Source organism: Salmo salar, chromosome ssa13, assembly GCF_905237065.1.
Source record: "Salmo salar chromosome ssa13, Ssal_v3.1, whole genome shotgun sequence".
In the NCBI taxonomy this organism is placed as follows: Eukaryota; Metazoa; Chordata; class Actinopteri; order Salmoniformes; family Salmonidae; genus Salmo; species Salmo salar.
Window position 1 is genome coordinate 92204504 of NC_059454.1, and position 19246 is coordinate 92223749.

The window sequence follows — 19246 nt, forward strand, 5'->3', positions numbered from 1 at the left end:
GAAAGGGCAGTGTGGAGTGAGATTGAGATTGCGTCATCTGTGGATCTGTTGGGGCGGTATGCGAATTGGAGTGGGTCTAGGGTATCCGGGAGGATGCTGTTGATGTGAGCAATGACCAGCCTTTCAAAGCACTTCATGGCTACCGACGTGAGTGCTACGACGCGGTAATCATGGAGGCAAGTTACCTTCGCTTCCTTGGACACAGGGACTATGGTGGACTGCTTGAAACATGTAGGTATTACAGACTCAGTCAGTCAGTGAAGACACTTGCCAGTTGGTCGACGCATGCTTTGAGTACACGTCCTGTAATCCACCTGGCCCTACGGCTTTGTGAATGTTGACCTGTTTAAAAGGTCTTGCTCACATCGGCTACCGACAGCGTGATCACACAGTCATCCAGAAAAGCAGTTTTTCCCGTGCATGTGTCAGTGCTGCTTGCCTCGAAGCGAGCATAAAAGGCATTTAGCTCGTCTGGTAGGATCGCGTCACTGGGCAGCTCGCATCTGGGTTTCCCTTTGTAGTCCATAATAGTTTTCAAGCCCTGCCACATTCGACGAGCGTCAGAGCCGGTGTAATAGGATTCAATCTTAATTCTGTATTGACCCTATGCTTGTTTGATGGTTCGTCTGAGGGCATAGCAAGATTTCTTATAGGCGTCCAGATTAGTGTCCCGCTCCTTGAAAGCAGCAGCTCTAGCTTTTAGCTCGATGCGGATGTTGCCTGGAATCCATGGCTTCTGGTTGGGACATGTATGTACGGTCACTGTGGGGACGACATCGTCGTTGATGCACTTATTGATGAAGCCAATGACTGAGGCGGTATACGCCTCAATGCCATTGGATGAATCCCGGAACATATTCCAGTCTGTGCATCCACGTCATCTGACCACTTCCACATTGATCGAGTCACTGGTACTTCCTGCTTCAGTTTTTGATTTTAAGCAGGAATCAGGAGGATATAATTATGGTCAGATTTGCCAAATAGAGGGCGGGGGAGAGCTTTGAATGCATCTCTGTGTGGAGAACAGGTGGTCTAGAGTTTTTTTCTCTGGTTGCACGTGTCATGCAGGTAAGAATTTGGTAAAACTGATTTATGTTTGCCTGCATTAAAGTCCCCGGCCACTAGGAGCGCCGCTTCTGGGTGAGCATTTTCCTGTTTGCTTATGGCCTTATAGAGTTGGTTGAATGCGGTCTTAGTGCCAGCGTCGGTCTGTGGTGGTAAATAGACGGCTATGAATAATGTAGATGAGAACGCTTGGTAGAGCAATACCTCGAGACTTTAAAATTAGACATCGCGCACCAGCTGTTATTGACAAAAAAGACACATACCCCCACCCCTTGTCTTAGCAGACGTAGCTTCTCTGTTCTGCCGGTGCATTGAAAATCCCTTCAGCTCTATATTGTCTGTGTTGTCGTTCAGCCACAACTCGGTGAAACATAAGATATTACAGTTCTTAATGTCCCGTTGGTAGGATAATCGTAGGGCATACATTCTATTTTCCAATGATTGCATGTTAGCAAGTAGAATTGATGGCAGTGGGAGTTTACTCGCTCACCTATGGATTCTCAGAAGGCAGTCTGATCTGTGTCCTCTTTTCCTCCGTCTTTTCATCACGCAAATGACGGGGATGTGGGCCTGTTCCCGGGAGAACAGGATATCTTTCTCGTCGGACTTGTTAAAGGAAAAAGCTTCTTCCAGTTCGTGGTGAGTAATCCAGTTCTGATGTCCAGAAGTTATTTTCAGTCATAAGAGACATCAGTAAAGGAGAATCAGCAGCTTGAAATCATATTAATTATATATTAAATAATATTGTCCGGGCCATTTTAGGATTTCTTGTGGAATAAACATTTAGTAAATCATTCCGATTTTTTTTTTTTTTGGTCAACTGCAAACCAAAGACATGCATATGTGGACACCAAAATATACTGCTCAAAAAAATAAAGGGAACACTTAAACAACACATCCTAGATCTGAATGAAAGAAATAATCTTATTAAATACTTTTTTCTTTACATAGTTGAATGTGCTGACAACAAAATCACACAAAAATAATCAATGGAAATCCAATTTATCAACCCATGGAGGTCTGGATTTGGAGTCATACTCAAAATTAAAGTGGAAAACCACACTACAGGCTGATCCAACTTTGATGTAATGTCCTTAAAACAAGTCAAAATGAGGCTCAGTAGTGTGTGTGGCCTCCACGTGCCTGTATGACCTCCCTACAATGCCTGGGCATGCTCCTGATGAGGTGGCGGATGGTCTCCTGAGGGATCTCCTCCCAGACCTGGACTAAAGCATCCGCCAACTCCTGGACAGTCTGTGGTGCAACGTGGCGTTGGTGGATGGAGCGAGACATGATGTCCCAGATGTGCTCAATTGGATTCAGGTCTGGGGAACGGGCGGGCCAGTCCATAGCATCAATGCCTTCCTCTTGCAGGAACTGCTGACACACTCCAGCCACATGAGGTCTAGCATTGTCTTGCATTAGGAGGAACCCAGGGCCAACCGCACCAGCATATGGTCTCACAAGGGGTCTGAGGATCTCATCTCGGTACCTAATGGCAGTCAGGCTACCTCTGGCGAGCACATGGAGGGCTGTGCGGCCCCTCAAAGAAATGCCACCCCACACCATGACTGGTCCCCACCTGCAGAACCACTCCTTTATTGGGCTTGTCTTGCTAATTGCCTATAATTTCCACCTGTTGTCTATTCCATTTGCACAACAGCATGTGAAATTTATTGTCAATCAGTGTTGCTTCCTAACTGGACAGTTTGATTTCACAGAAGTGTGATTGACTTGGAGTTACATTGTGTTGTTTAAGTGTTCCCTTTATTTTTTGGAGCAGTGTACTTTAATTTCAACAGTTTTCTGAAAGAAATGGTGCATTATTTGAAAAAAGTAGAAGGGTGCCAATATTTTTGGCCACGAGTGTAGCTTTGAAATCATCCAAGGCTACCTACCTGTAAAGTAAGAAATTCAGCTGGTCTAAATCCTCTTACGGACCTGTATTGACTGGAGGTTAAACTGTGAGGAGAAGTCAGGGCACACTCCACAGGGTGCGCTATTGAATGGTGTACGGGAAAGCTGAGGGGACAAACCAAGATTGGATTTAAACACGATTATTCAGGCAATTTCATGGCTGCTTAACTCACAGCAACAAAGGACAGGCGGAAAAGGCACTCCATTTAAAAGCAATAAATCACCTGGCAGAAATTACCACCACCCCTCTGAACGACACTTTTATGGAATTCCTGACATGAAAAGCAAAAGTGCTGAAATTAACCTAGATTACTCTGTAGTCAGTGAAAATCACTGCCACAGCACACATAAGGAAGCGAGTGGCGACAAAGGGAGCAGAAAAAAAAATATATATACAAAAATCGAAACCAAAAAAACACTTCAAAACCCATTTGAAGAGACACTTCAGCCGTACAAGCAACACACCATCACAGTTTATATTGTGAAATATGGGGAGCGCTCAATTGTTGTTCCCGTTTGGAATTGATTTGGTAGTTCATTTCATTTCAGGCCCACAATGAGCCTCCAACTGTCAAAATGATTCAATCTACAAAATCTCATAAAGAAAATAAGTTGGGTGTTTAAAATGGAGGGAGGAGAAGGTGGAGTGTTTTATCCATCCAAGCATCTTCCAGTGGAGCCAAGGGAACAGCACCGCAGCAGTGCCAGCAGCAGCCAGGGTGAATTCCACAGAGAACTACAATACAGCAAAACACTAGTTATTTATGTATCACTATACACCAGTGGTATAGAAAACAAGGACATCTGGGAGTGTTAAAACGATGTCTACGCAACCTCTAGACAACCCTGTGATCCTGCATGACTATCAAGTATCTCAGTATGGAGAAAACAATTTGAAATGAGAAGTTACTGACTGAACTTGTCCAACATTAAATACAGATTTTGCAGAACAGGACCCTGCCTGGAATGAGTCAAGATTGAGCTGCCTTTAACTACCTTATGCTCAAAACAAGGCAAAAGAATGACCATTCGACAGCTATAAACTCTGTTTCAACTGAAAACACTAAACTGCTCTACATTAAAGACGCATTCAAGGTTTTGTATCATTTCAGCCAGTAGTTTTGAAAGTAGCGCTCATGAGCCAAAACTGGTCCCCCAATATTCTGTACAATTGTGTACAACTTCATACATTTTTTATGATGCGTTACATCCTGCAACAAATCAAATCCTGCAATTTGTATGATACGTTACGAATTCCAATACGTACCACGTTATGAATTTGTAAGTGCTTAAGATCTCGTTCAATTTCTAACTATAAACTGGGTGGTTATCTATTATAAACTGGGTGGTTTGAACCCTGAATGCTGATTGGTTGACAGCCGTGGTATATCAGTATTCCACGGGTATGACAAAACATTTATTTTTACTGCTCTAATTACATTGGTAACCAGTTTATAATAGCAATAAGGCACCTCGTGTGTTTGTGGTATATGGCCAATATACCATGGCTAAGGGCTGTGTCCAGGCACTCTGCTTTGCGCCTAACAGCAGCCCTTAGCCGTGGTATATATTGGCCATATAGCACACTCCCTCGGGCCTTCTTGCTTAATTATAGAAATCTCTTCAAGGCATCATCAGCATTTTTCATCAACGCACCAGCATCAAATCAACTAGCCTACCTGGTTAACTTCTTGGTGACAGGGGGCAGTATTTGGAAAATTCAGATGAATAACGTGTCCAAATTAAACTGCCTGCTACTCGGGCCCAGAAGGTAGGATATGCATATTATTAGTAGATTTGGATAGAAAACACTCTGAAGTTTCTAAAACTGTTTGAATGATGTCTGTGAGTATAACAGAACTCATATGGCAGGCAAAAACCTGAGAAAAAAATCCAACCAGGAAGTGGTTTGTAGTTTTTCAATTGATTGCCTTTCCAAACTACAGTGTCTGTGGGGTCATTTTGCACTTCCTAAGGCTTCCACTAGATGTCAACAGTCTTTAGAACCTTGTTTCATGCTTCTACTGTTACTGGGGAGAGAATAAGAGCTGTCTCAAGCCTGGGACCAACGAGTTGTTTACTGCGCAGTCACACAGGCGTGCCGTTCCTTCTTTTTCCTCTGTAATGAATACGCTATTGTCCGGTTGGAATATTATCGAAGATTTATGTTAAAAAGACCCTAAGGATTGATTGTAAACATCGTTTGACATGTTTCTACGAACGGTAATGGAACTATTTGACTTTTCGTCTCGGGTTTTGCGCTCGCGCATTATGCCTTTGGATTAGTGATCTGAACACGCGAACAAAACAGAGGTATTTCGACATAAATATGGAGTTTATCGAACAAAACAAACATTTCTTTTGGAAGTGGGAGTCCTGGGAGTGCATTCCGACAAAGATCAGCAAAGGTAAGTGAAGATTTATAATACTAATTCTGAGTTTTGTTGACTCCAGAACTTGGCGGGTAACTGTATAGCTTGCCTTGATGGCTGAGCTCTGTACTCAGAATATTGAACAATGTGCTTTCGCCGTAAAGCTATTTTGAAATCTGACACAGCGGTTGCATTAAGGAGAAGTGTATCTATAATTATTTCAATAACTGTTGTAAATTTGATCAACGTTTATGATGAGTATTTTTGTAAATTGATGTGCTCATTCACCGGTAGTTTTGGAGGCAATACATTTTCTGAACATCACGCGCCAATGTAAAATGGGGTTTTTGGATATAAATATGAACTTTATCGAGCAAAACATACATGTATTGTGTAACATTGAGTCCTGGGAGTGTCATCTGATGCAGATCATCAAAGGTTAGTGATTCATTTTAGCTGTATTTCTGGTTTTTGTGACGCCTCTCCTTGCTTGGAAAATGGCTGTGTGGTTTTTCTTGTTTAGGCGCCGTCCTAACATAATCTAATGTTATGCTTTCGCCGTAAAGCCTTTTTGAAATCGGACAATGTGGTTGGATTAACGAGAAGTGTATCTTTAAAATGGGATATAATAGTTGTATATGTTTGAGAAATATGAATTATGAGATTTTTATTGTTTTGAATTTGCCGCCCTGCTATTTCACTGGCTGTTGAATAGTGTGTCCCGCGGGTGGGACGCTAGCGTCCCACATGTCCCAGAGAGCTTAACCACTTCAGTCCAAGTTTGACCTAGCAGCCCTCCGCTCATTGGTTCATTTGAACCACCGTAACTATGCCTTTTGTGCCACTGCCAATGGTATTGAAATGATAGATGAGGGAATTATGAGCGTGGTGGGTTTGAAACCAGCAGAGGCCTGTGTGTTGACACATGAGCCCGTCACTGTGGGTGGCATGTCTTTGTGCCGCTGACAGGGCTGTAATCTGTGGACTTAAGGAGTGAGACATTCTTTGAAGATGAGTTAGCATTCGGTGTTTGTAGTGTTTATGGAACACCTAGCCAATCTTGAGGGCTCAGGGCAAAACATTGATGTTGTACCAAACAAGGGATGGGACCAATGGCACTCCGTGATTGCTTTTACAATATTTATCTCTCTGGTAATTGGATGAGAGATGATTCGGGGCAGAATAAATTACTCTGTGTGGTACTGTACTTCAGATTGTTTTATTTCACCTTTATTTAACTATGCAGCAGAATTGCCTCAGTATCCACTCAGTGTTTAGAGAGGACAGCCCTAAGTCAGTCTATCCCTCTCCATCCAAAAGGTGGGCACTAACCTGCAACTATAACCAAGGCAACAGTAAAGTAAAAAAAAACGAACTTAAAGCACAAGGACAATTTAGACAAAACAAATGCCTATGTCTCTATAAATGACTCGCTCTTTGAGAGAGCCTGGTTTACAAAGTGAGTGCACAGCAGTCTGACCTTTCCTTACAGCATTAACATTTATGGAAATCTGGGGGAATGAAAGCTGTGAATAACAAAATATTGGGCCTCTTAAGTCTGCAAAGAAAATGCCAGCTCACACCCCCCAGAATAGAAAAGCGACACACACCTTTGTGCCGTTCGGTATGGAGTGACAGAATGAGGTATTTAGCAGTCTGACCTTAAGCACTTAATCACCCAGAACACGCAAACTGCACAGTCTCCCAGCCCACTCTTTCTCAGCCGAGAGAGAGCGAATATGAGAGAGAGAGAGAAAGAGAATGAGAGAGGAGCAGAGGCAGAAAAAGCCCTCTCCACACGCAAAGCCCACACTAAATAGAACATCACTTCCTTAGCAGGTGACTCCATTAAGCTCATTTTCCCCCCTCTCACCTTTACCGGGGTGATTGAGGTGAGGCACTAGGGATTCAAATGTCCGTGAGGCCCCCCCATGGTCAGCCTTGAATGCACTAGCTGTGTGGTGGGTGTTGGGGCTTAGGGCTAGGAACAGAAACACTGCCTGTCGCATGCTTCCCAGTCGAAACAGTTAACGGGGCGGGATTCATCAAGTGTTTTCTGTCATTCAACGAGAGAGACGAGAGGGCCAGCAGTAGCTAGGCCCTACTGTCTGCAGTGCACTACTAGTTTTCATGGACATTTTGTTCACTTGAGAAGTACTGCACCAAACATCATAGCTTGATGTAAAATTTCATGACTAGACCGCCTCGCTAAAAAAGTACATTTATTTCAGATTTATTGATTGATCTATTTTGAGGAAGTGTTCAATAGGGACAAACAGTAACATTGGCGCTTTTTTCTTGTTTTTCAAGCGAAGGTCTTTAGGGAATATGAGAGAACAGACGTCCTCGTCGCCTAGCCGAGTTCTGCTTGGAGCCAACCGAACCCATGTATGCGGACGGCAACATGCTGGGTAACACTGGCACGCTTTCACAGGAAGTGCCTAATCCTGACTTCCTTTCTTCCACATGGGTGGGTGGAGGGTGAGGGGCAATCCTAAAATCTCAATTAACAATGTGGCTAATTAACCACAGGCACATTCTTGAAATCTAATGAACTATTTTCAGCAGCCTGATAACGAGTATCTGACACACACGGGGAGAAAGAGCGAGTGTGTGTGTAGGCCTAATATTTTTGAAGTTTAAAATATGTCTCAACCATAAAAACTGTCAAATGAGAAACAGATAGGTGAGGTGATGTACAGCGTTGAGTATTCTTCACCATGCCACAGTCTTTCGGGAACCCTTCACAGAATCCACCCCCATACAATCCCACAAGATGCTTTCAGTCGCGGTAAACTAGCTAATCCCCCCCATGGTCACGCTTAAAGCAATTCCCCGCAGATCAGAGTGGAGACCTCATTGTTTCAGAACTGTTTGAGTTAATCACTGATTAACTGGCAAAACAAGCCCCTGAGCCAGAGCTAAAAACAGAGTCCCTCTGCTTTTCTGGTCTCACACAAAACACCCAACAGAAGGAACCAAACAGAATTCCCGTTACCCCTCCCACTATTACAATAACCACTAATATAGGCCTGTGCTTGGTGGTGGTTAATCCTTGTGCAACGATCACAAAAATATCCTTAAATTAACCATCGACAAAATGAGAAAAACAGGGCAAGAAGCCCAAAGTCTAGGTTGAAAGAAAAGTCTTTGGTGTTAAATCCTTTTCTGATGAAAATGTTTGGTGCGATAAACATGCTGACTAATAGCTTCTCCTCACTGGGGACACGCCACACCAAGGCATTCAGTCATGGACATTCATTAGTGCTGTTCTCAGGATCACAAGCAAACACAAACATGCACTGCTAAACATCACATTACACACCCATGTTTCACTATGGCGATCCAAACATTTATATCAACACCACTATACAGTAACCGTATCAACCTGCCCCCTACACAACCAGACTGTCCTTGACAACTAGGCTAATTAACAACATTAAAAACCTAGGCCCCGGCATCGCCATGACAACCTCTTGTATGAGCACAGTTGGCCCTAATAGACCCACTTGTTAGGACCGATGTAATTAATTGACCACGCCTCCATTCAGCTGCTAGTGGCAAGTCGCTGTAATTGACTGCCCCTGTTGCTCAGGCAGAGCAAGACACCTGGCCTTGTATCGACTATCTGGACCTGCCTCACGTCCACCACAACACAGCTCCACATGGAGCCTTTACTTCCCCTTGGATGTGACCAAAGCATACAGTAACCGCTGTGAATGAAAATTAAGTCAGAACCCTCCTGCATGTATTCAACATCCATGAGTGGAGATCTAGGGCTCAGTTTGAATATTGTGGTAAAGCATTTGCATGGTGTCTCTAGCTGTGCACAGGTCGGTGCCCTTATAAAGCAGAGCCATTGAGATGCAGAGCCTGCAGCCCTCTTCATCTCTGTATCCATATGAACATGCATTAATATTAGTGGAGTCTGAGGAGGTCAGCTGGGTCTCTGGACTGAGGCCTCCTCACACAGATCTGGAGTGAAGAAAGCGAGAGAGCCACACACACAGGGGGGAGAGAGAAGTTAGAGAGAGTGGACAGAGCCGGTGTTCCAGCCCCTTCTGTGTTCAACACCACTGAGGATTCTATTCCTGAGCTCAGAATGAGAGAAATACACAGAATGAGAGATAAAGACCAAGCTGAATCACTGATGTGCGCACACACACACACACACACACACACACACACAACACATAAACACATTGTACCCATTTACGTCCTCTCTTGCTTCCTCTCTCTCTAATCTCTTCACGAGGGGTGTTCGTTTGTGGAACAGAAGAACCTTGGGGGTGAATACTTAGTTATTTGTGCTTGAAGAGACTCAGGCGGATACCTCTTTACGAGAGAGTGTCACTCCCCATTTGTCTCTGCTCTGCTCGGCAGCACCGGAGAAAGCAGCGCAGCGCTCTAAAAGAACCCTCCGGAAGCACAGGCCGGCAGCGTGGGATAAAGCATTCCCGGCTCCGGTCTGCTGTTCAGGCCAAGTGCAGAGTACTCATTAGCTCATCACATAAACCCTCGCACTTAGTTCCACACACACACACTTTCTCATATTTAAAAGATGGGTTGGCATTGTCAGGGATTCCTCTGTGAAGCCGAACCACAGACATCCATTGGAACAGTCTATCTGTAAACTCTGAATCCTCTGAAAGCTATTCAACAAACATCTGTATGAGAACCACAAATCTTTCAACTGAAAATCCCAATGGGAAAAAACACAAAAACATTCTAGAGAAATCTTCTGGGTCTTGTCTAACCAGCATGCGCCAATCAGTAGAGCAGTTTGTTTCATATGGTTGTGTTTGAAATGTCAGGCTAGTGCTGGAGGGAAGGGGGGGATGGATGCTGCGCTACACACACATGAAGCTCCGGGAGGGTGTAATGGGTCCTGCAGGTAAACAGGATGAGGAAGGCGCTCGTGGTTCTGCCTGAGGCGAACCAGACTCTTCTGTTCCAGCATTTAGCAGACAAGTGCTCTACTGATTAGCAATTAATAATGGAGAGACAAAGGGGTGTTTCACCCCAGGAGAGAGATGGTGAGATGAGGGACATGAGGGTAGGGAACAGAGGATCCTAGTCTCCCAGAAAGCATTAGTGAAAGGTTTCAATGTGAAGGAAAGCTGGGGATAGACAGGATTTGTTTTCATGGCTAGTGAAGCTAGAGAAATACATTACAAATCCATCAGCTTGCATTTAGTCAGAATGTCTCCACACAATTACTCATCGGCCTTGGGGTTAATCACTCAGGCAATTTATGCATGTTCTATACCTGACTTACTGTATATCACAACAAAAAGCTAAACTCATGTTATTATGCCATCTACATGAGGATAGGCTTGGCTGATATGCGGTTTCCCATAAATTCATGTCATAAACTTCCACAGAAATCTGACAGCGCAATAAACATAAAACAGAGATGAAACATTCTCTGGATTTAATCATGGAAATATGATAACTAAACTCAGAATGCCCCATGCTGGTTTTATCAGCCGACAACTGCCACAACATAACCTCTCATTAAATGTGATAATAATGTGCACTGGCAAATAGGATAATAAATACATATTTTTAAATCTCTGTTTATGACATGGATAACATGGCTTGTAATCACTTATCTTCTGATTAACACAGCACATGCTTGAGCGAGCCTTTTCTGTGATCCAAGTTCAAAAGGATGGTCCTCTCTAGCGTATGAAGTTACATAGAGTTCTCCGACAGTGGCCATGACAACACGGTTTTATTTGACCATGTACGCATTGTCCAACACATATCAAAGTAGCAAAAAGCGACAGAAATAGAGAAAACCTGAATAATAAATTGCAAGCACTGCGTGTTTCGGGTATTTATGTGGTCAAATGGCTGCGCGAGCAACAATGTGTGAAAGGAGACGGCACATAATAAAAGGTACAGATTGTAAAATAGTTCATTAGAGAAAGGTTCTGGGCTCACTAGGAGAAGTTGTGGGGGGGGGTTGCATGGTAGTATGCCCTTTGCAGGACAATCATCATCATTATCAGCACAGAGCGGCCCAGACCACGTAACAGCATTCCATCGCTGATCAATGCCCTCATGAATTAAATTAGAGTGCAAGATGACTACCTGTGATAAGACCCACAGGATCCACACAGATCTGAGGGGGAGATATCAACCCTGTATGGTTCTCTTCAGCAGGCCAGTCAGCCACCCAGTCATCGGTAGATAAATAGGCCAAGGTGAACTCCCCCTCCCTCACCACAGCTCTTGTCTCTCCTACTCCATAACCCTGCAGGCAGAGGTCCACACCTCTACTGAGGCAGCACATAGATGAGGGGCATAAATAAAGCTAATCAACTTCATCAGATGAAGGCTGGGTGGAACTAACGGTTGCTGCAGGAGCCTGGTTTAACATTGTACTTCTCAGAACTTTGTAACAAGGGCATTCTATACCCTAACTACAGTTGTGTGTGTATAAGTGAAAAGCTCTTTCCCCCTAAAAATTGAATATATTTCTTTCTCTTTCGAATTCCACCAGTAACCCACCACACCGAGATACAAACACAGCACCACAAGTGAAACAAAGTTGGGGCTCTGTAGTGAAATGTAGAGTTAGTGGCTGTTGTCCTGTGCTGCTGAGAGCAGAGACATGGGGACTCACTTTTTCGCGTGCTGGGCTGCGGCTGCTGTGGGGGAGCATCCAGGATCTTGGGGGTGCAGACCAGGTGCTGAGATGAGAGGTTCTGCTGCCGTCTCTGTAGGCAGGCTAACATGGCTGCAGCTTTCTGGGGGTTCTACAGCCGCTTGGACCTCGGGGGAACCTGAGAGGGACAGGGAGAGAAAAACACCTCTGTTAGCTTTTGATCATGTATTAAATTACAAGCTGCTGGCGGTTGAACTGAATGCAAAACCCAAAACTGAAGTCAAAGCCCTGTAAGCAAACTCTTACCACGCTGATGGAGGTCTCCCCCTCAGGAGTTTCCCTGTGCTCTCCCTCCAGTATGCATGCTCTCTACTTTCCTTTTTAAAGCCTAAATTAAAATGTTTTAAACTGTTCCCACCTCAGGCCCATATTATCATAGTCAAACTCAGCAACCCCTTTGAACTGCGGACACTACATATCTAAGAATGTAAAATCACTTAACATCAAACCAACTTCCCCACTCCGCTTTAGACGCTAGGATGGCTCTTCGCTGTTCTCCATATTGCCCTGTCTGTTGCAATAACACAGTCCATTTACACGGTCTGCTGTTGCTGCCAGCTGCATCCTGTACCCGGTCAATAGCCCGGTCCTCAGAGACTCTAGAATTGCTCTATGAATTGATGGTGGTATTGATCATGAGCGAAAATCCAAAAGTAGCTTGTTCTCCCAAATGGCTTTGGCACACACACATAAAGGTGTGTTTGTGTATGAAGTGTTTCCCCCAGTATCTTTGATCGTAGTTATCATTCTGAACACCAGGCCTAAGTGGGGTACTATATTCTAGCCCCTATAGATACTATAGGTGCATAGGCCTACCTGCAACAACATCTGATTGTTCCGTACTATCATCTTTGTGTCAGCAAATCAAAATACTACTTTATATTCCCGGCCAAAATAAACTGCACCGCTGAAATTTCAATTGAAGTGAATGCCTTGCACACAGCTGTCTCAGAGAGGCTTCATTTCTTTATCCTCCCTCTCTTCCGCTTTTCTTCTACAGTTCTTTGGCTTATTGTTTTCATTTCTGCCTCAAGGGCCACAGGCCAGCTTAAGTGAGTCAGATGCAGGAGACAGAGCGCAGTGACTGGCTGCAGAAACAGAATTACCTCCACCTCAAAAGGGAGGAACAACGTGGCTTTCATTCTAGTCAGGTGCTTGAAGAGATCCACCCCACTCCTCTCCTCCTCCCCACTCCTCTCCTCCTCCCCACTCCTCTCCTCCTCCCCACTCCTCTCCTCCTCCCCGGTCTGCCTCTCCTCTCATACTTTGACAGCCCCACTTCAAAACCACCCAGCACAGCCTCTCTCATGTGATCACACACAGCCGAAAAAATCTAAAAGCCTCTCTCGATGGTCGGACTTCATTTTGAAAAGAATACCAATTTCACAACAACCCTTCATTACCACGCATTTGTCAAAAGGAGGGCAGAGGAGAAAAGGCACAGAGCGAACGAAAAGGAATCTCGGGGGAAATGCCGTCACTGCTTTACCGGCGGAAACTAAGAGACGAGTATCAGAATACCTTCCATTAGGCTACTCCCCACATTTTCTCCTGGATAAAAATGCATCAAGAAAGGCATTATCATTCAGAGGCCACCACTTTATTTAAGCAGAAAACGAACATTCTTAGAGGGGAAAAAGGAAGCGAGAAAAGGAAATGGTCATGCATAACTGACAACATTTCTTTCATCCCATCAATATCTAAAAGTAAAATAAAGTGGTTGTGAGCCCTTCGACTAAAAGTGCTTTTGCATTCTCCATTAGACTGCCTCTAAAAGGACAGAGTGCACAGATCAAAGTGAGTTCAGGGAGCACCAGTTCTGTTGACAGCATCTGAGCTAAAGGGCTCATTCTATTGCCTGTCAGACATTTCCTCTGTCTCTTACTCGCTCAGTGATAAAGGTTCTCCTAACTTTAGCTGACAAAGTTAATGCATGACAAAGTAAATGTTTCATTGCAAACACATGCAGCACATTTTACAATTCAAGGCATCGTTTAAACCCAAGATATCTTGTGTTCATCATCCAGTCAACCACCTGTCAGCAAGATAACAACATCTCTACTCCAGCCTTATTACAGCTGTGACCCAATAGGGATTTGAAGCAGAAACATCATGGTCATGTATCCAATTCCCCACCTGCTAAGCCATACAGCTTACTTACTATAAACGGAGTGGCTTGAGCCCTGAATGCTGATTGGCTGACAGCCGTGGTATATTAGACCGCATACCACGGGTATGACAAAACTTTTATTTTTACTGCTCTAATTACATTGGTAACCAGTTTATAATAGTAATAAGGCACCTCGGGGGTTTATGGCATATGGCCAATATACCACAGCTAAAAAGGTCTGTATCCAGGCACTGCGTTGCGCATAAGAACAGCCCTTAGCCGTAGCATATTGGCCATATACCACACCTCCTCAGGCCCTAATGCTTAATTCAAAAGGTCTCAAACAAACTGCTGAACAGTTTTCCCTCAAATTAACACCAGCTAATATGTTCCCCAGCTCCTGACTCGACCTAAACCTCACTTAGATCTACTCAGCTCCTCCTCTTCTTCTTCTCCCAACCAATTGCCTGGGAGCTTTGTGCTCTAGTCTACAAGGTCTCCACGGCGATGGTTAATGAGAAAAGGAGAGTGGCAAGGACGGTAAATCCTTGCCACTTTGGGGTGACATCAGTGGCTCCGATAAGAGGCGTTATCAGGCGTGATGCGGTCCGCTGAGGGTCTGCCACAGAGATAAGGACCTCTGGCTCTGCACTCCATCTTTTGTCTCCCAAGGTTTCCCTGATAAGGATGTTTTGGCAGACAAAATGTCCGCTCCAACAATGATGGACTGAGAGCAAAATTTGTAGGGGGCCTGAGGGAATGGCATTGGAAAATAAAATGTCTAATTGTACAAACTATTGTCTTTTCCCTGGGCTCTTGAGGAACGGGATTGTGTGTGGGAAGATAACGAGGTCATTTGGAAGGAAGAAGGGCAGTGATGGGGGAGCTAGATGATGATGGCTGTTATAGTTTAAATGGACAGAGGTATGACATGATCCTCTTAAATTCTTACTGGATCCAGATGGCATCCCCCAGGGACATGCGGTCTATCCTTCAAAAAGAGTAGGATACCCTTGAGAGAGCAATTGATACGGCACATCAACCTGATATCTCATCTAGAAAGTGTGCTTCCATTTACTGAATCGTTTTGTTCAGGCTGAAAGTGAGAAAGGCCATCCTTCTGGCAGACAGTAGCTTTACAGCACATAGATGAGGCTGTGCTCTGCCTGACCTTCCAGTCTCTCCACTCCGCTCTGAGCAGCCTCAAGGGACTTGACTGGAGCAGAGTAACATTGCTCTGAGACCCTTCCTTTCAATAAACACAAAAACACACAGACAAAAAGACACTCGCTTCGCATACACCCCCCCCCCCAACCCCAATCCTCTCAGCTTGTCTTTGCAGTTCTCAGAATCCTCAGTTAATAATTAGATGATAATGAAAAAAGGTTTAGGCTGAGCAGTGTGAGCGCCCATTTCAGTCTAGTTGGATTAGTATGCTAATGTCCTTCCCTACCCACTGTCAAATCCCTGGCAGGCCAAAAAGCTAACACAGGAGGAACAGAACAAACTTCATACAGTAAGGTTGATTTACAGAAAAACAATTAGGCTAAGGGTACTTGAACTTTGCTTGACATTTTTTAAGTCTATAGACTGTGTGTAACCTCCTTACAGAGTCATCACTCTGAATAACAGAGCTATAACCTTTCAAAGAGCGGCCAGCCACCCCCAGGCTCTTCACAGCCTGAAAGCACCCGGTGTCTACAGGTTTACAGAACAGTAACGTTGGATAAGACTCAACATTAGTGATGCGGTCACAAGGACCTGCAAAACCACAGGTTCTGTATGGGGAGGAGAGTAAAATGGGGATGAAATGACTATTTTGGTCTCGGCTTTTAAAGCAATTTCCATCAATGACCTTCAATGCCTGACTGACAGCTTGCAGTCAAACCTAGACTATCCACTGCTCAAACAGTAGAATGTAGGCATTCACCATATAACAGGGCTATGGGTATTGGGGCATGGCTGACCGGTCGCCATAACACACACACAGAATCTCAAAGGGCTCCTCTAAATGAACGCTGGGTCCTGTCTGAGTGATGGAGCCAAGGAGACAGAGAAAGCAGAGTGTAGTCAGTCTGAAACAGACGGACAGCTACGGAAGCTGCCGGTTCATCTATGCACCTCACACATTTATGGGATTTATTACTCCCGGACCAGCCAATAAGAGCCATCCTGTTTCAAGTTAGCATAATGGGAATCAGAGCACAATATGAGAGACCCAGATTGTCTTTTTTCCCCTTTTCTTCCCTTTTCCACAAAAAAAGACAAGAGTTTGAACTGCAGGACATTCAAACAACCCAGGCCCACTGTGTAGAGCAGAGCAGGACATTCAAACAACCCAGGCCCACTGTGTAGAGCAGAGCAGGACATTCAAACAACCCAGGCTCCCTGTGTAGAGCAGAGCAGGACATTCAAACAACCCAGGCTCACTGTGTAGAGCAGAGCAGGACATTCAAACAACCCAGGGCCCTGGGTAGAGCAGAGCAGGACATTCAAACAACCCAGGCCCACTGTGTAGAGCAGAGCAGGACATTCAAACAACCCAGGCTCACTGTGTAGAGCAGAGCAGGACATTCAAACAACCCAGGCTCACTGTGTAGAGCAGAGCAGGACATTCAAACAACCCAGGCTCCCTGTGTAGAGCAGAGCAGGACATTCAAACAACCCAGGGCAGCTCTGCTCTACACAGTGAGCCTGCACAAGGCCTGAGGCCGACAACAAGGAGCCTCCTTTCCATTGAGATTAGCTCCTGTACAAAAGGTATTACAACAGTGTTAACAATCTGCCAAACCTTGCTTATTTCTATACAATGGATGCACTTGCTCAGAAATGTATGGAAAATAAATACAATGGGTGGATATAGGAATATCTTTGGAGAGACTGCTGGCAGATGCTTTTTGAGAGAACCATAAAACATTTGTGAGCAGGAGAGAATGAGTAGCTTGGACTCAGTGAAGTATTTATATTCTTTTAAACATTTCTTTAGACCTAGGCCTATACGCGAAACCAAAAATACAAATCTCCAACCAAAAATACAATTCTCTACTAGAATGGGGGAAAGAAATTAGACTACAGACACATTGACAGCTTGGGGGAAGTAGGTAACCTGAACACACAGTCCATGAAGGCCAATGGTAAAGCCCATGAACACATCCAGTGCTGTCAGTGCATCATTAATAGTTACCTGGTACAGAGCCTTGGGTTCACTCAACCCTGTCCTTGCACAGCTCACAGGTGCTAAGGTAAAAATCACCGCTCTTGCTTTGGGCATGGAGCCTGGCAATAGCAGAGGGAGCATAACCAGTAAACAGCACCTTCTCGATCCTCATCCCACACTGGCAGTGGATAACCCATGGGCATGCTGGATTACCTTTGGAAAACCTTGACTTGTAGTACATAGGCCTAATGCAGTTAGTGAGGCACAGTGCACAGACAAATCTCTGCGTTGTCATACAGATGTTCCCCATTAAAATGCCTCATCCTGGGCTTTCTGCCCCACATCACTGAAGCTTTGTATTGGCTGCCTCAGAGAAGATCATTTAGCCAACAATACTCTTTATGACAATACGCCCGCTGTGTGCTCTGCTCTTATGTCATCATAATTTTTTTTTAAATAATAAGAATTATTCATTGTGGACTACCGCCTATGCAGGGTTTGAATTGGATGGACTACCGCCTATGCAGGGTTTGAATTGGATGGACTACCGCCTATGCAGGGTTTGAATTGGATGGACTACCGCCTATGCAGGGTTTGAATTGGATGGACTACCGCCTATGCAGGGTTTGAATTGGATGGACTACCGCCTATGCAGGGTTTGAATTGGATTGTTTTAAGTTTCTGGGTTTCTCTTTCCTCCAACCATATCCTTCGTGTTGACATTGTTGGGAAACAAAACGGATTTCCAGTTCCATCTACTTATTTTATATTTTCCTCTTACCATTAATATCTTAGATGTGTTGCTGTTAATTTACCTCTAGAGACAAAATACAGTCCCTCTGTATTAAAGCTGAGGATTTGTGCTTCCCATAAAGTCTGCCCTTTCACCCTGGACAATTTCTGATAGGTTTTAATGGGTGTGGATGGGCTGAAGAATGGGAAGACAGAGGACTGCAAACTTAGATGCCTGGATCTAATAAAACAAATATTTTTTAAAAACCCTTAGGCTATCAGACCATAGCCCAACAACTAGAGCCGCAACAGATGGGTTTACAATATGAATCAACTTGAGAAATGGTCCATGCCTTACAAAGACATTCATATTATGCTGCGGGTGCTCAAGCTTTCTGACAGAAGAGGCTTTGACAAACAAAGTAAATCCCGAGTCACTGTAGCCTAAAAAAAAAAAGAATCTAGCTAGTGTGAACACACACACACTAAGAGCAATAACTATCTGATTTGATTAACAGATGCTTTGCGTCTATGATCCACCCACTGACTGCCAGTCTCACCTGCTGGGAGTGGAAACCCAGACAGATCAACGCAGGCAATAATCAAAAGGCCCATCAGTTTCTTCTCAAAACACAGTGACAGATGTTCTTCTGTCTCACTTTATAGATTAGCATGGTGGGTGAAGAATCTACAGAACCAGACTATACAACAGAAAGGGCAGACTTGTCAAAAGTAAAGAGTTAGACCCATCTCAACCAATCATTTGTTACGGTGCTCTACAAGTACGTTGGAGTTTATGCTCTCAATCTGGTCAAAAACAAATCCTTTAAACAAGCCTTTGTATCTCCTTAGGGTTTAATAATCCCTTTTCAATCATAATTGTAGCTGTTTGATTTGCTTGCTTATCCTCCAGAGACAAAGTGGCTGTTATGCCTGCCTGGTAAGATTTTGTCCACAAAGGAAAAATGGTCCTACAGTATAGCTTTGGCTACAGTGTCTTTCACTGCCAAACTCCTCCATACCCACCCACCAAGCCCTCCCCTCTTTTCCCGTCAGAGTAGGCAAGGCTGTTCATTATGCGGTTAAGGGTCACCGATTCCTTCAAGTCATTAAAATATGTTAATAAAACAGAAGTCATGAGAAAAGATTGGCAAAATGATCCCCGCAGGGTACTCATACGGGAGAGAACTCCTTTTCCATGCTTAATGATAAGCTCC

The 19246-nt window shown here is 44.3% G+C and overlaps 1 protein-coding gene across 2 annotated transcripts in view; it reads right to left on the bottom strand.

Annotated features, from left to right (window-relative positions):
- The window catches only part of LOC106568249 (protein FAM222A), a 36589-nt gene that overhangs the window by 7120 nt on the left and 10223 nt on the right, over window positions 1–19246 (bottom strand). For both annotated transcript variants that reach the window (XM_045692424.1, XM_014138420.2), the window contains exon 2: window positions 11989–12148. In XM_045692424.1, the coding sequence (XP_045548380.1) occupies window positions 11989–12100 (112 nt within the window). In that variant the 5' untranslated portion in view covers window positions 12101–12148. The remainder of the gene's footprint in view (window positions 1–11988; window positions 12149–19246) is intronic.